This window comes from Salmo salar, chromosome 12 (genome assembly GCF_965601325.2).
Source record: "Salmo salar chromosome 12, fSalSal1, whole genome shotgun sequence".
Classification (NCBI taxonomy): Eukaryota; Metazoa; Chordata; class Actinopteri; order Salmoniformes; family Salmonidae; genus Salmo; species Salmo salar.
Window position 1 is genome coordinate 30,351,358 of NC_138302.1, and position 16,451 is coordinate 30,367,808.

The window sequence follows — 16,451 nt, forward strand, 5'->3', positions numbered from 1 at the left end:
TTTGATGTTCACCAAAAGGCATGTGGGAGACTCCCCAAACATATGGAAGAAGGTACTCTGGTCAGATGAGACTAAAATTGAGCTTTATGGCCATCAAGGAAAATGCAATGTCTGGCGCAAACCCAACACCTCTCATCACCCCGAGAGCACCATCCCCACAGTGAAGCATGGTGGTGGCAGCATCATGCTGTGGGGATGTTTTTCATCGGCAGGGACTGGGAAACTGGTCAGAATTGAAGGGATGATGGATGGCACTAAATACAGGGAAATTCTTGAGGGAAACCTGTTTCAGTCTTCCAGAGATTTGAGACTGGGACGGAGGTTCACCAGCAGGACAATGACCCTAAGCATACTGCTAAAGCAACACTCAAGTGGTTTAAGTGGAAACATTTAAATGCCTGGAATGGTCTAGTCAAAGCCCAGACCTCAATCCAATTGAGAATCTGTGGTATGACTTAAAGATTTTTGTACAGCAGCGGAACCCATCCAACTTGAAGGAGCTGGAGCAGTTTTGTCTTGAAGAATGGGCAAAATCCCAGTGGTTAGATGTGTCAAGCTTATAGAGACATATCCCAAGAGACTTGCATCTGTATTTGCTGCAAAAGGTGGCTGTAGAAAGTATTAACTTTGGAGGGTGAATAGTTATGCACGCTCAAGTTTTCATTTTTTTGTCTTATTTCGTGTTTGTTTCACAATAAAAAAATGTTTTTCCATCTTCAAGGTGGTAGGCATGTTGTGTAAATCAAATGATTCAAACCCCCCAAAAAATCAATTTTAATTCCAGGTTGTAAGGCAACAAAATAGGAAAATGCCAAGGGGGTGAATACTTTCGCAAGCCACCCTATATGACCTTAATGCCAAGAGACTGACTTCATGAATCCTCATCAGTTCAAGTGAGACTCACACAGTTACTGAATTTGGGACTCCGTTGTGCCCCCCTTTGGGAGGGATGTATTCTCTCATCTCATTGTCCTCACTTACTGATGGCATATTCCCCTTATTGCCCCGCTGTCTGCAACTGAAATCTCAGTGACGGTCGTGTCTTCTTACATCAGTAAGGGGTTAACTAACATCACTGGCTCTTACTTTGTACACCGCATCTCCGTCTCTCACTCTGCTTTTTGAGCACTCTGTTAGCGACGACGCATCACTTCCTGAATAATGCATGATGGGAAAGCAGGAAGCTGAGGCGTCATCAGAGCTCCTGTTTCTCTCCCAGACTTTCCTCTATTCCTCTATCCATCCCTCCATCTCTCAAATCCCTCCACCCCTTCTTCCCTCAACTGAGTCACCTCAAACCTGTGGCCTCATAGCACTAAGTGCTCATCCCTTCATCCTTCCATTGCTCCACCTGTCATGCCCACATCTTCTGCACTAGCTCGCTCCTGTTGATTGTAGATAGGCATGCCTAAGCAGACATAGACAGGCTTCCTGTGGTGCTAATGCTAACACGTTAGCATCACCTTGCAGTCAAGCATGCCCAGACAGACACCATGGAGGAGATAAGAGAACAACACAGCAAGTGTAATGTCTAGTAGCTGTCTTTGTGTGTGTGCTTGTGAAGTAGTGTCTGGAACAAGTTTCTCTTTCTCTCTCCCTCTCCAGGTGTATGAATGTGACCCTGGTGTTCAGTACTAAGGGTCAGAGGTATCTACGTATTGGTCTGGCTGTGCCTCTCATCGGCTCCATCTCCTGCCTGCGTGCCATGGTTGCTGAGGAGGGCAAGACCACGCCAGACCAGGTAAGGGCTGCACACACACACACACACACACATGGTCAGTGGGCCAGACTTGTTAGCCTACTGAATCTAAAAGGCCCTATCCTGCTCTATCCTATGTCTATGGGGTGTAAATTAATTATTCCACTCACTCACTGTAACATATAAAACCATACCTTGCCTTACCATACCTCCCAGACAAAGGCTTTTTACCCGTTGTAACAGGATCATCATGGAAAGCCCTGCTGCTCTGACCGATACAGAAAAAGGGAAACCAGGCAGAGAAAGAGAGAGGGGCTAGAATGACAAATAAAGGGAGAGGGGCTAGACAGACAGAAAGGGAGAGGGGCTAGACAGAGAAAGATAAAGGGGCTAGACAGACAGAGAAAGAGAGAGGGGATAGACAGACAGAGAAAGAGAAAGGGGCTAGACAGACAGATAATGAGAGAGGGGCTAGACAGACAAATGGAGGGGTGCTAGAAAGACAGAGAAAGGGAGAGGGGCTAGACAGACAGAGAAAGAGAGAGGGGCTAGACAGACAGGAAGGGAGAGGGGCTAGACAGACAGAGAAAGAGAGAGGGGCTAGACAGAGAAAGAGAGAGGGGCTAGAAAGACAGAGAAAGGGAGAGGGGCTAGACAGACAGAGAAAGGGAGAGGGGCTAGACAGACAGAGAAAGGGAGAGGGGCTAGACAGACAGAGAAAGGGAGAGGGGCTAGACAGACAGAGAAAGGGAGAGGGGCTAGACAGACAGAGAAAGGGAGAGGGGCTAGACAGAGAAAGAGAGAGGGGCTAGACAGACAGAGAAAGAGAGAGGGGCTAGACAGACAGAGAAAGAGAGAGGGGCTAGAACGACAGAGAAAGAGAGAGGGGATAGACAGACAGAGAAAGAGAGAGGGGCTAGACAGACAGCGAAAGAGAGAGGGGCTAGAACAACAGAGAAAGAGAGAGGGGCTAGAACGTCAGAGAAAGAGAGAGGGGCTAGACAGACAGAGAAAGGGAGAGGGGCTAGACAGACAGAGAAAGGGAGAGGGGCTAGACAGACAGAGAAATGGAGAGGGGCTAGACAGACAGAGAAAGGGAGAGGGGCTAGACAGACAGAGAAAGGGAGAGGGGCTAGACAGACAGAGAAAGGGAGAGGGGCTAGACAGACAGAGAAAGGGAGAGGGGCTAGACAGACAGAGAAAGGGAGAGGGGCTAGACAGATAGAGAAAGGGAGACGGGCTAGACAGATAGAGAAAGGGAGACGGGCTAGACAGACAGAGAAAGGGAGAGGGGCTAGACAGACAGAGAAAGGGAGAGGGGCTAGACAGAGAAAGAGAGAGGGGCTAGACAGACAGAGAAAGAGAGAGGGGCTAGACAGACAGAGAAAGAGAGAGGGGCTAGAGAGACAGAGAAAGAGAGAGGGGATAGACAGACAGAGAAAGAGAGAGGGGCTAGACAGACAGCGAAAGAGAGAGGGGCTAGAACAACAGAGAAAGAGAGAGGGGCTAGAACGTCAGAGAAAGAGAGAGGGGCTAGACAGACAGAGAAAGGGAGAGGGGCTAGACAGACAGAGAAAGGGAGAGGGGCTAGACAGACAGAGAAATGGAGAGGGGCTAGACAGACAGATAAAGGGAAAGGGGCTAGACAGACAGAGAAATGGAGAGGGGCTAGACAGACAGAGAAATGGAGAGGGGCTAGACATACAGATAAAGGGAGAGGGGCTAGACAGACACAGAAAGGGAGAGGGGCTAGACAGACAGAGACTGGAGCAGACCAGACAGATAGAATGACAGAGACTGGAGCAGACAAGACAGATAGAATGACAGGGACCGGAGCAGACCAGACAGATAGAATGACAGGGACTAGAGCAGACCAGACAGATAGAATGACAGAGACTGGAGCAGACAAGACAGATATAATGACAGAGACTGGAGCAGACAAGACAGATATAACGACAGAGACTGGAGCAGACGAAGAGAGGGAAAGATAGGAATATTCCAGAAGGGGGGAGTCTGCTGTCAGCCCCACAGCTGGGCCTAATGTCTCGTCATGGTATGTGAGAAGGAGCGGGATGGGACATCACTGCCTGTCTGTCTGTTTGTTTGTGATTTGATAAAAGCTTTCTCAGAAAACAGATGTGAGGAGAGAGTATGAAATCCTTAAAGGTCCAATGCAGCCATTTTTATCTCAATATCAAATAATTTCTGGGTAACAATTAAGCATCTTACTGTGATTGTTTTCAATTAAAATGGTCAGAAAATAACCAAAAATAGCTTCTTAGCAAATAGCAATTTCTCAAGCAAGTGTCATGACTGACCACGAGAATCCAAATAGGTCAGATCGGGTTTGCCATGAATAACTTCAATCAGACCCCCTTTCACCCATAGAGGGGGAAGGAAAGAAATAGTGGGGATTAACAACTCACATCCAGTTGTAAATCAAGGGAGAAGATCCAGGCTCTCCCTCTACAAATTCACCAAAGGAATGTGCTTTGTCTCAACAGACCTTTTCCCGCTTAAACTCTAATATGTTCAAAAGCGTATTCCGGAACAATATTTCTAACATAGAATGTTGGGAATGGTCAGAGGCGATCTATAGAACACTAATGTAATTTTGTTTGTTATTTTGTGATGTCATTAAAAATGCTATAAAGAAAATACTGTAACTTGGAAAGTACACACACTACGTAGATTAAGTTTCCATTCTATGGGTTGTGCATGTAATATGAAAAATTATTAATGTGTTTTTGTTAAGAGAGAGATGTAATTTGAGAAGCTATAGAGATAATTGTTTTCCATAACTTTGCACAGTGAGTAATCACAAACAAACAAACAGACAGACAGAGAGCATGTCACCATGCCGGAACCGCCCCTTTTGAGAAAAAGGTATAAATGATGGGTTAAGAAGTTAACACATTGGACCAGAAAAGCATGAAGCTGCAACTGCACGTTTAAAATGGTTTGAAATTTGAATCTCAAGATAAGGTGGAGACGATAAAATCACCTCCCGGACAATCACTGGTACGGCTGATTAGCTGTTCTAAGTAAAGTATCTTCGAAAGCGATTTTAAGTAGGACCATCCTGTTACTCTGCTCAAACCATTGTATTACGCTACTCTCATCACCCCATTGGGGAACCATCGATACGGTTGGCTAGCCTATCTTCAAAGAAGCATCTTCAAGAGCAAATGGAAGGAAAATCAACTCTGTAGTTCTGTTCAGGACTACACGACAAGTCACCGGATAGGAAGACAACAGTAGAAGAATTGTTGTAACCATTTCGGACAATTCCCACGGGGGACCAGTACGGAGAAACATTTTTTTTATGAAATGTATGCATTCACTACTGTAAGTCGCTCTGGATAAGAGCGTCTGCTAAATGACTAAAATGTAAAATGTAATCAGAGCCTTACGAGCATGCCGCAAAAAGGCCCAACCGCCTTTCCAAGGCTGCCCCGTTCACCGAGAGATCCCCGGTAAACCCAGGCATTTCACGTAAATACATTCATGATTTCTTGCTCAAAGCAGGTGGCGGTTTGTGTGCAAAGTATATGGTTATTGTAGGCAAGAGTAGTTTCTGAATGTGGCAGTGTTATCCATGTTGTCATTCCGCTAGGGATCTGTTTTCAGCGTATTACGTCTCCAGTCAATATCAGTGTTGTATGCGTGTTAATCCTGTGTTCCCATTTAATTAGCTAGTAAATAAATAATTAAAACCAATTTGTGTAATACTGAATCATAAGTAAAGCTCGGGTTTTTGCAGATGCTAGGAGGTTACGACTGTTCAGAATGATATGAGGTTATGATGAATAAGTTGACTGTTTATAGATGTGACAGGTAAAGACCTTTTAGAGTTTAATTCGGGAGATGGTAACTCTTTAATTAAACACAGTTAGTTAATTAGATAAATAACAGTCTTCAGATTAACTTCTCTAGGGCCAGTGGGACGATTTCGTCCCACCTACGTAACAGCCAGTGGAATCCCGTGGCGCGTTATTCAAATACCTTAGAAATGCTATTACTTCAATTTCTCAAACATATGACTATTTTACACCATTTTAAAGACAAGACTCTCGTTAATCTAACCACACTGTCCGATTTCAAAAAGGCTTTACAACAAAAACAAAACATTAGATTATGTCAGCAGAGTACCCAGCCAGAAATAATCAGACACCCATTTTTCAAGCTAGCATATAATGACACATAAACCCAAACCACAGCTAAATGCAGCACTAACCTTTGATGATCTTCATCAGATGACAATCTTAGGACATTATGTTATACAATACATGCATGTTTTGTTCAATCAAGTTCATATTTATATCAAAAACCAGCTTTTTACATTAGCATGTGACGTTCGTTAGCATTACTCACGATAAACGTTCACAAAAAACATAACAATTATTTTAAGAATTATAGATACAGAACTCCTCTATGCACTCGCTATGTCCGATTTTAAAATAGCTTTTCGGTGAAAGCACATTTTGCAATATTCTAAGTAGATAGCCCGGCATCACAGGGCTAGCTATTTAGACACCCACCAAGTTTAGCCCTCACCAAAGTCAGATTTACTATAAGAAAAATGTTATTACCTTTGCTGTTCTTCGTCAGAATGCACTCCCAGGACTTCTACTTCAATAACAAATGTTGGTTTGGTTCAAAATAATCCATAGTTATATCCAAATAGCGGCGTTTTGTTTGTGCGTTCAAGACACTATCCGAAAGGGTAAAGAAGGGTGACGCGCCCGACGCGTTTCGTGACAAAAAAAATCAAAATATTCCATTACCGTACTTCGAAGCATGTCAACCGCTGTTTAAAATAAATTTTTATGCAATTTTTCTCGTAAAAAAGCGATAATATTCCGACCGGGAATCTGTGTTTTAGTACAAAGAGAGAGAAAATAAAAACATGGGGTTGCCTCGTGCACGCGCCTCAGTCTCATTGTCCTTTGATAGACCACTTACCAAAGGCGCTAATGTTTTTCAGCCATGGGCTGGAATTACATCATTCAGCTTTTTCCCGGGTTCTGAGAGCCTATGGGAGCCGTAGGAAGTGTCACGTTACAGCAAAGATCCTCAGTTTTCAATAAAGAGAGTCAAGAAGAACAAGAACTTGTCAGACAGGCCACTTCCTGTAAGGAATGTTCTCAGGTTTTTGCCTGCCATATGAGTTCTGTTATACTCACAGACACCATTCAAACAGTTTTAAAAACTTTAGGGTGTTTTCTATCCAAAGCCAATAATTATATGCATATTCTAGTTTCTGGGCAGTAGTAATAACCAGATTAAATCGGGTACGTTTTTATCCGGCCGTGTAAATACTGCCCCCTAGCCCTAACAGGTTAATGTTATAGTCAAATCATGACATAAGAGTTTTGCTAGGACTGTCAGGGAGTTGTGGGGAGGGGTGATGTCACCAGGCAGGCGAAAAATCCATCCCACCAAAACAGACTGATATTTCAGGCAATCTTTTCTAACAGCTTTTACACTAAAAGAGCATTATCATCATTTTCAAAACGTCAGTTTTATTCCAACCCCATAGGGTGGAAAATCACATTTTCGACTGCACTGGGCCTTTAATATGTGTTTACTCGAGAAGGATCTTGAACAGACTTATAACGCAAATATAGCGTGTCTACTCTGTTTGCATTGCCACATACATTCCCTGTGTGTCCTCTATAGCTTGTCTGTCTACAACTATTAGACTGTGTGTGTGTGTGTGTGTGTGTGTGTGTGTGTGTGTGTGTGTGTGTGTGTGTGTGTGTGTGTGTGTGTGTGTGTGTGTGTGTGTGTGTGTGTGTGTGTGTGTGTGTGTGTGTGTGTGTGTGTGTGTGTGTTTGACCGCCATGCTAAGCCACTTAGCCATGTCCATGGCTGTTTATACATAAAGTCTGCTTCCGTGCTAAGTGTCTGTATGAAACAATGTACATCTCTTTAAACCATCTCCTCCTCGCTCTCTCTCTCTCTCCCTCCATCACCCCCCATCCAGGTGGTCCTGTCAGAGCTCTACGCCACCGGCTTCCAGCGTTCGTTCTCTGACGACGACGATCTGACCAGCATTGCCGAGAGCGATGTGGTCTATGCCTTCCAGGCTCCGCCCCTCCACACACGGGGAGGCTCCACGCGAATCTCAGGTAACCATGGCTGCATCCACAGCCCCAAGTGTCTGTCTCTCTCTCTCTCTCTCTCTCTCTCTCTCTCTCTCTCTCTCTCTCTCTCTCTCTCTCTCTCTCTCTCTCTCTCTCTTTCTCTTTCTCTTTCTCTTTCTCTTCTCTCTCTCTCTCTCTCTCTCTCTCTCTCTCTCTCTTTCTCTTTCTCTCTCTCTCTCGCTCAGGCTAGCCCGAAGCTATTAGGCTTCAGCACAATGGAAAGTGTTTGTTCAGACAAACACTATCGAGCTATAGGTTCTTAGCCGTTTCAATTTCTTGCCATTTCATGGACAGGTACTGTATTTCTGTCTAGGTTATTAAATTCTCTCAGACAGTGTCTCTGACGGTCTTATATCTAGCTGAGGGCTTGATGTACTGAGGTAAAGGCTCGCTCTCACTCACACACACGACACACATGCACACACACATACGCTCACTCTCTCTTGGATCGTGAACGTGGATGAGATGGAGCCAGCCTTGCGTCACCTCCCTTTGAAATCAGCGCCAGGCGGCGTCAAATTAACTATTGATATGGCGAGTGCACGCATGTACGCACACACTTTTTTTCACCTGGTGACTCCTATCTATTTGACCCGTTTCCAAAAGGAGGGTGTCTTAACTCTTATCCCTGGGGGATGCCCGAATGGGAGGGCTACGTTCAGAGCAACACACCGCTAAATTAAACCCTTACTGTGTTTTTCCAACGTTCTTTAACTCCTGAAAAGGGCCACATCAATAATTCAATAATGTGCTCAAAGGGGTCATGAAAAATGTACGATCTTCAATCTCTCTCCGGGAACGATAGAACGATATCTTTATCACCTGGAGACAGAGGAGAGAAAATAATGTCCTGGTGCTAATGGAGGTGATCAGACTAAGGGTAGAGGAGAGAGGAAGAGGCACACAGGCACACACACACACCGACACACTCATTAGCACTCAAAAGCACACGTGTATACAATAACTCTATTTTTGTATTTGTATTCTACTGTAAATGATGAATGAACTCCTATTACCAATGTAATGATTCAAAACCTGAACTGAGCTGATTAGACTCAACTTAACATGCATTCAGTCACTGCAAGCGTCATTACTGTTTCTGACATCTCAGAACACCTCCCTGCCATCTTAACTACCCCACTGTCTCCATAACAATGGCGGGTCATTTCACAACAGCTAAACGCCCGTAACAGGTTTATTGAATAGGGCCTTCATTGCTTTAATGGAATAGATTGAATAGAAGCCTGAGTAACTGTGTGTGTGTGTGTGTGTGTGTGTGTGTGTGTGTGTGTGTGTGTGTGTGTGTGTGTGTGTGTGTGTGTGTGTGTGTGTGTGTGTGTGTGTGGTGTGTTAGCTTTACAGAGCTGTGGGGAGGGAGAGGACGTGATGAGATATTGTTACATCCTATTGTTGTCTAATTGGTTAGTGTGTTCCTTATTGTGCTGGTTAAGTATCCTGTAATCATCTGTAATCATCACTCAATCAGAACCCCTGGGTGATGTGGATGTAATCAAATGAGCCATTGAAATATACATGCATTATTACGGCGCTATAATGCTGTAGTTTCAGCATCCAGTACCACATTTACCCTCTTTGTTTTATCAAACAACTGTAGAAATGTAATACTGAAGAGTGGGGCTGGGTTGATAATATATTTTAGGATGTAAGCTAGGCTGTAATGATATTTTCATGATGAGCCACAATTAATAAGGAAATTGTCCTAATTAAGAATGAATTGGTGGGACAGCTCTGTCTGCTGAGTCTGTCACAAACAATACCCAGAAATTCCTACCTCTTGTGGCTAGCCATAGAAAGATGATGTGGAACCTTGGCAGACTGTTAAAGCCTCGTTTAGATGGGCCATGTTAGAATAAGAAAGCCTGTCAGGAAACCGCTGTCATCGTCGTAAATAAACAACGTACGCTTACGTATATGGACTAGCATTCAAACCACTGCTGTCACGGCCCATATTGACTGTATTAAGCTTGTAGTACCTCCCTCCCTCTCTTCCGCTGTAGAAATATGTATCATTATGGACACCGTTGGCTCTTTTAACCTGTGACAAGACAGGCCCTCATTTGGCGGAACAAATCAGCCAGTCACGGCCCACCCTCTCTCACTCTCTTTCTCCGTCTCTCTCTCTCTCTCTCTCTCTCTCTCACATAGCCCCCTTTGGCTGGTACGTATGTGCCTTAGCCTGTGCGTCACTCCCCCCTTTGGGCTACAGACAGACAGTCACACAGTTGACCTCCGGCGTGGTTCAGACTCCACACCATGATTAATGGCCCTGTGTGTGTAATCTCATTTCATGTGAGTGTGTGTGTGTGTGTGTGTGTGTCGGCGTGCGGGCATGTCTGCCTGTCTGTCTGTCTCAGTGTCGTGTGTGTGTGTGTCTCATAACTCTCTCTACAACATCGGCACAACCTGAGCCCCAGCGGGCACAGCAGAGGCACAAAGCCAATTTGCTCACCGGCTAATAAAAGTCCCGAATTGAAACGGGGAATTTGGTTAGCGAAGGAAAGGTTACGATTTCTCATGTCGGATAAGAGGAAGTAGTTCAGCGGGGGACTGGGAATCAGGCCCATTACCTCCTGGTGGGGAGTCAAAATTAGCAGAGCCTAAGAAATTTGTTGAAAACATTAGGAGAGGGAGGGGGAGCGGGAGAGAGAGTGAGAGAGAGAGGTATAAAATACACACTGGCTGGTAGAACAAAGGCATGCGTTTGTTTCGCACTGGCAGAAGAGAAAGACAAATGTAACGTTAGGTGGGATGTTTTTAGGCGGAAGTCATAGTCTATTTCAAGAGATGGATTTTATGGATGGGTGTTTGGCTCTGGAGGAATAGTCTCCACCGTTTTATGGTTGTGAATTTCTGTTGAGTTTTCATATTAGAAGTTATTGGTGTCACGACTTCCGCCGAAGTCGGTCCCTCTCCTTGTTCGGGCGGCGTTCGGCGGTCGACGTCACCGGTCTTCTAGCCATCACAGATCCACTTTTAATTTTCCATTTGTTTTGTCTTTGTTTTCTACACACCTGGTTTCTATTCCCCAATTACATGTTCATTATTTAACCCTCTGTTTCCTACATGTTAGTGTGCGTGTTTATCGATTGTTCGTGGCGGTACTTGTCGGCTGGTTATGTTTGCCGGGTTATTTATTTACGCCCGTTATTTTCGAGTGACCGGTATTTTCTCAGCACTTTGAGTATTGTCTGTATACTGGTGCTGTCGTGGAATTAAATACCTTGTACACTCATTTCTGCTCTCCTGCGCCTGATTCACTGCACCAGTTACCCACCCCCTGACAACTGGAAACCACAGGAAGACATTCTTAGGGATATTGGATCAACTCTTCTCCTTCATATACTGTAGTAATGACATTTGTTATTTGGAAAAACAGTGTTGTATTGCTAGCCATGGAGTCAAGCGCTCATGATAGAAAACACACAAAAAAAATCAAGGAAACTTTATACAGATATGACAATATCTGATTTCATCTCTCAACAGAACATATATGTCCGTTGTCTATTACAGTACATAAATGCCTTCAGCTTGAGGAAATCTCTGAAACTTTCCTACCAACTTTTTTAGACACTCTTACTTTACAAAAGGCCTGTTGTCCCTGAGGTAATCAAAGAGTCTATCAAGCTCTAGAGACAGAGTTGTCTGTTTGGCGAGGTCGGAGAATCAGGGCTGAGAGAGGGTTTGTGTGAAAGAAGAGGTGCCCTCTGGGAAAGGTGGCGAAGCAGGGACATATCCACCCAGATAAAGGAATCTGTCAGTGGACACAGACACAAACACACACACACAGTCTCTCACTCTTTCTCCACCACTGTATTCAGTATTCATCTCCCTTCACAATGGACAGAGGGGTTCTATGGAAAGCAACTCAGGTAGAATCTCAGTGTGAGTTTCCTTTCATCCAATCAAAATGCTAAAATCTATAGACTGGAGACACGGTTGGGGTTGAATGTTGTGTAGGTCTGAGGTGTTTGTCTGAGCAGCGGAGGATGCATAAGCACTTACACAGAGCCCATTAGCTCTGCCTTTAGTGAGCACATTTTATTGTTATTGTATTGTTAAATATTCACACACTCAAGGCAAGCATCTTTAAACCAACACACACACACACACACACACACACACACACACACACACACAGGTTGTGGATGTATCTGCTAATGGGTGGTGAAGAGAATGCTGAGAAAAAGCCCCAGCTGTACTCAATGGCTCTGCCCACATATCTCCATCTGCTTTTACAAGGCAGTTTTTCAATGATTGATGATGAGCTGTTTAAACCCATCGTCAGAAGTACTTCTAGAAATACTGTAGTTTGAAAGACGAATGGGAACCATTTGTTTCACGTTAAAGTTTGTGTTTGATTGTGACATTGTGTACACATGCACCATGTCACCATGTTACATTGTATTTACAAAAGTATGTGGACACGCCTTCAAATTACTGGATTCGGCTTTTTCAGCCACACTCGTTGCTGACAGGTGTATAACATCGAGCACACAGCCATGCAATCTCCATAGACAAACATTGGCAGTAGAATGGCCTTACTGAAGAGCTCAGTGACTTTCAACGTGGAACCGTCATAGGATCCCACTTTTCCAACAAGTCAGTTCGTCAAATTTCTGCCCTGTTAGAGCTGGCCCGGTCAACTGTAAGTGCTGTTATTGTGAAGTGGAAACATCTATGAGCAACAACAGCTCAGCCGCAAAGTGGTAGGCCACACAAGCTCACAGAACGGGACCGCCAAGTGCTGAAGCGCATAGTGCCTAAAAATGGTCTGTCCTCGGTTGCATCACTCACTACTGAGTTCCAAACTGCCTCTGCAAGCAATGTCAGCACAAGAACGCTTTGTCAGGAGATTCATAAACTGGGTTTGCCATGGCCAAGCAGCCGCACACAAGCCTAAGATCAACATGCGCAATGCCAAGCGTCGGCTGGGGTAGTGTAAAGTTTGCCGCCATTGGACTTTGGAGCAGTGGAAACGCATTCTCTGGAGTGATGAATCACGCTGTTTTTCATGGTTCGGGCTAGGCCCCTTAGTTCAAATGACGGGATTTCTTAACGCTACCGAATACGATGACATTCTAGACAATTCTGTGCTTCCAACTTTGTGGCAACAATTTGGGGAAGGTCCTTTCCTGTTTCAGCATGACAATGGCCCCATGCACAAAGCAAGGTCCATACAAAAATGGGTTGTCGAGATCAGTGTGGAAGAACTTGACTGGACTGCACAGAGCCCTGACCTCAACCCCATTGAACACATTTGGGATGAATTGGAATACTGTGAGCCAGGTCTAATTGCCCAATATTAGTGCCCGACCTCACTAATGCTCTTGTGGCTGAATGGAAGCAAGTCCCCACAGCAATGTTCCAACATCTAGTGGAAAGCCTACCCAGAGGAGTGGAGGCTGTTACAGCAGCAAAGGGGGGACCAACTCCATATTAATTCCCGTGTACACTACTGTTCAAAAGTTTGGGGTCACTTAGAAATGTCCTTGTTTTTGAAAGAAAAGCAAATTTTTGTCCATTTAAAATAACATCAAATTGATCAGAAATACAGTGTAGACATTGTTAATGTTGTAAATGACTATTGTAGCTGGAAACGGCTGATTTTGAATGGAAATCTACATAGGCGTACAGAGGCCCATTATCAGCAACCATCACTCCTGTGTTCCAATGGCACATTGTGTTAGCTAATCCAAGTTTATCATTTTAAAAGGCTAATTGATCATTAGAAAAGCCTTTTGCAATTATGTTAAAACTTTATTTGACTACCGCCACTGATTTCTGAATGCTAGAGTTGCTATGCCAACCAGCTTTTAACCTCTATGGGACCGGCGGGACGAATTCGTCCCACCTACGTAACAGCCACTTGCAGCCTGTGGCGCGATTTTCAAAATCTTAAAAATCCTATTACTTCAATTTCTCAAACATATGACTATTTTACAGCCATTTAAAGATAAGACTCTCGTTAATCTAACCACACTGTCCGATTTCAAAAAGGCTTTACAACGAAAGCAAAACATTAGATTATGTCAGCAGAGTACCAAGCCAGAAATAATCAGACACCCATTTTTCAAGCCAGCATATAATGTCACCAAAACCCAGAAGACAGCTAAATGCAGCACTCACCTTTGATGATCTTCATCAGATGACAACCCTAGGACATTATGTTATACAATACATGCATGTTTTGTTCAATCAAGTTCATATTTATATCAAAAACCAGCTTTTTACATTAGCATGTGACGTTCAGAACTAGCATACCCCCCGCAAACTTCCGGGGAATTCGCTAACATTTTACTAAATTACTCACGATAAACGTTCACAAAAAGCATAACAATTATTTTAAGAATTATAGATACAGACCTCCTCTATGCACTCGATATGTCCGATTTTAAAATAGCTTTTTGGTGAAAGCACATTTTGCAATATTCTAAGTACATAGCCCAGGCATCACGGGCTCGCTATTTAGACACCCGGCAAGTTTAGCACTCACCATAATCATATTTACTATTATAAAAATGTCATTACCTTTTGTTGTCTTCGTCAGAATGCACACCCAGGACAGCTACTTCAATAACAAATGTTGGTTTGGTCCAAAATAATCCATCGTTATATCCGAATAGCGGCGTTTTGTTCGTGCGTTCCAGACACTATCCGAAATAGTAAAGAAGTGTCACGCGCTTGGCGCAATTCCTGACAATAAAATTCAAAGTATTCCATTGCCGTACGTCGAAGCATGTCAACCGCTGTTTAAAATCAATTTTTACGTCATTTTTCTCGTAGAAAAGCGATAATATTCCGACAGGGAATCTCCTTTTCGGCAAACAGAGGAAAAAATCCCAAAGGCGGGGGCGGTCGGGGTCACGCGCATAAGCTAGTGTCTCTTGATGGGCCACTTGAGAAAGGCGATAATGTGTTTCAGCCTGGGGCTGGAATGACGACATTCTCTTTTTTCCCGGGCTCTGAGAGCCTATGGAAGACGTGGGAAGTGTCACGTTAGAGCAGAGATCCTTAGTAAATGATAGAGATGGCAAAGAAGTTCCAGAAATGGTCAGACAGGCCACTTCCTGTAAAGGAATCTCTCAGGTTTTGACCTGCCATTTGAGTTCTGTTATACTCACAGACACCATTCAAACAGTTTTAGAAAATTTAGGGTGTTTTCTATCCATATGTAATAAGTATATGCATATTCTAGTTACTGAGTAGGAGTGGTAACCAGATTAAATCGGGTATGTTTTTTATCCAGCCGTGTCAATGCTGCCCCCTAGCCCTAACAGGTTAAGAAATGTAGTTCGCATTAAGCAATCACTTCTTCTAAACCTAAAAGGGGACAACTTCTACATGTTATGCAGCGAAAACAGCCAAATATATCCAAATCGATGTAAGTAACCACATTGTGGGACTGTTAAAATACATAAATCATGACGGATTTGACAAATATTCACTTTGTTCCATTAGATTTGTTGAATGTGCGCCAGTCTGGTCAATGAAACGTCTGTGTTCCATTGATTCCTTTAACGCATCTATTGGGACACCTGAAAAACCCCTTTGGAGCCCTTTTTTCGAAGAGTGTGTTGAAAGACAGTCTTTTAGCTGTTAGCAGCATGGCTGTGGTGTTTCATCTCTGGCAGTGATATACTGTTACGTCAACAAAATTGCTTCAGAAACATGAGTTAATTGATTTCCTCATCGTTATGGTTTACTTCTGAGTAAACATCCTGAGTAATGTCATTGCATATTTTACACAAGCCAATCAGAGATAGGCAGGATGGGGAGATGGCCATTTAGAAAGAGGGAGGGAACAGGTTTCAAGTCAGTGAAGACCGCATCCTTGTGAATATACCAGTTATGTAGTTGTGGTTTTAGACTCTAGGTATACACCCACAGAGGATGCAACAGCCTGACCATAACCACATACCAACATTCCATCAGTGAGCTAGCTCTTCCTCTGCTTATCTTACAGCCTCTATAATCTCTGACTGTCTGTCGTATAATTTACTGGATTTTAGACCCAAGACTCTGTTTCCATTTTTTTACTTATCCACTATAGATGGCACAAATAAATAACTTATCAAGATATATGTTGCCGAGATACCGGGAGGCAACTGTGGAATCAATCATAGGGGTCGGAGGTCTTCGGGGACCTGCTGTGGCGTTGATGAGATGCAGGTTTGGGATCCGGCCAGGGGGACCTGCTGTGGCGGTGATGAGATGCAGGTTTGGGATCCGGCGAGGGGGACCTGCTGTGGCGGTGATGAGATGCAGGTTTGGGATCCGGCGAGGGGGACCTGCTGTGGCGGTGATGAGATGCAGGTTTGGGATCCGGCGAGGGGGACCTGCTGTGGCGGTGATGAGATGCAGGTTTGGGATCCGGCGAGGGGGACCTGCTGTGGCGGTGATGAGATGCAGGTTTGGGATCCGGCGAGGGGGACCTGCTGTGGCGGTGATGAGATGCAGGTTTGGGATCCGGCGAGGGGGACCTGCTGTGGCGGTGATGAGATGCAGGTTTGGGATCCGGCGAGGGGGACCTGCTGTGGCGGTGATGAGATGCAGGTTTGGGATCCGGCGAGGGGGACATGCTG

General features: G+C 44.3%; 1 protein-coding gene across 2 annotated transcripts in view; it reads left to right on the forward strand.

The window, feature by feature from the left end:
• Nucleotides 1-16,451, forward strand: part of LOC106564672 (ubiquitin carboxyl-terminal hydrolase 43) — a 112,394-nt gene that overhangs the window by 58,073 nt on the left and 37,870 nt on the right. For both annotated transcript variants that reach the window (XM_014130888.3, XM_014130889.3), the window contains exons 5-6: nt 1,606-1,741; nt 7,689-7,833. In XM_014130888.3, the coding sequence (XP_013986363.1) occupies nt 1,606-1,741; nt 7,689-7,833 (281 nt within the window). The remainder of the gene's footprint in view (nt 1-1,605; nt 1,742-7,688; nt 7,834-16,451) is intronic.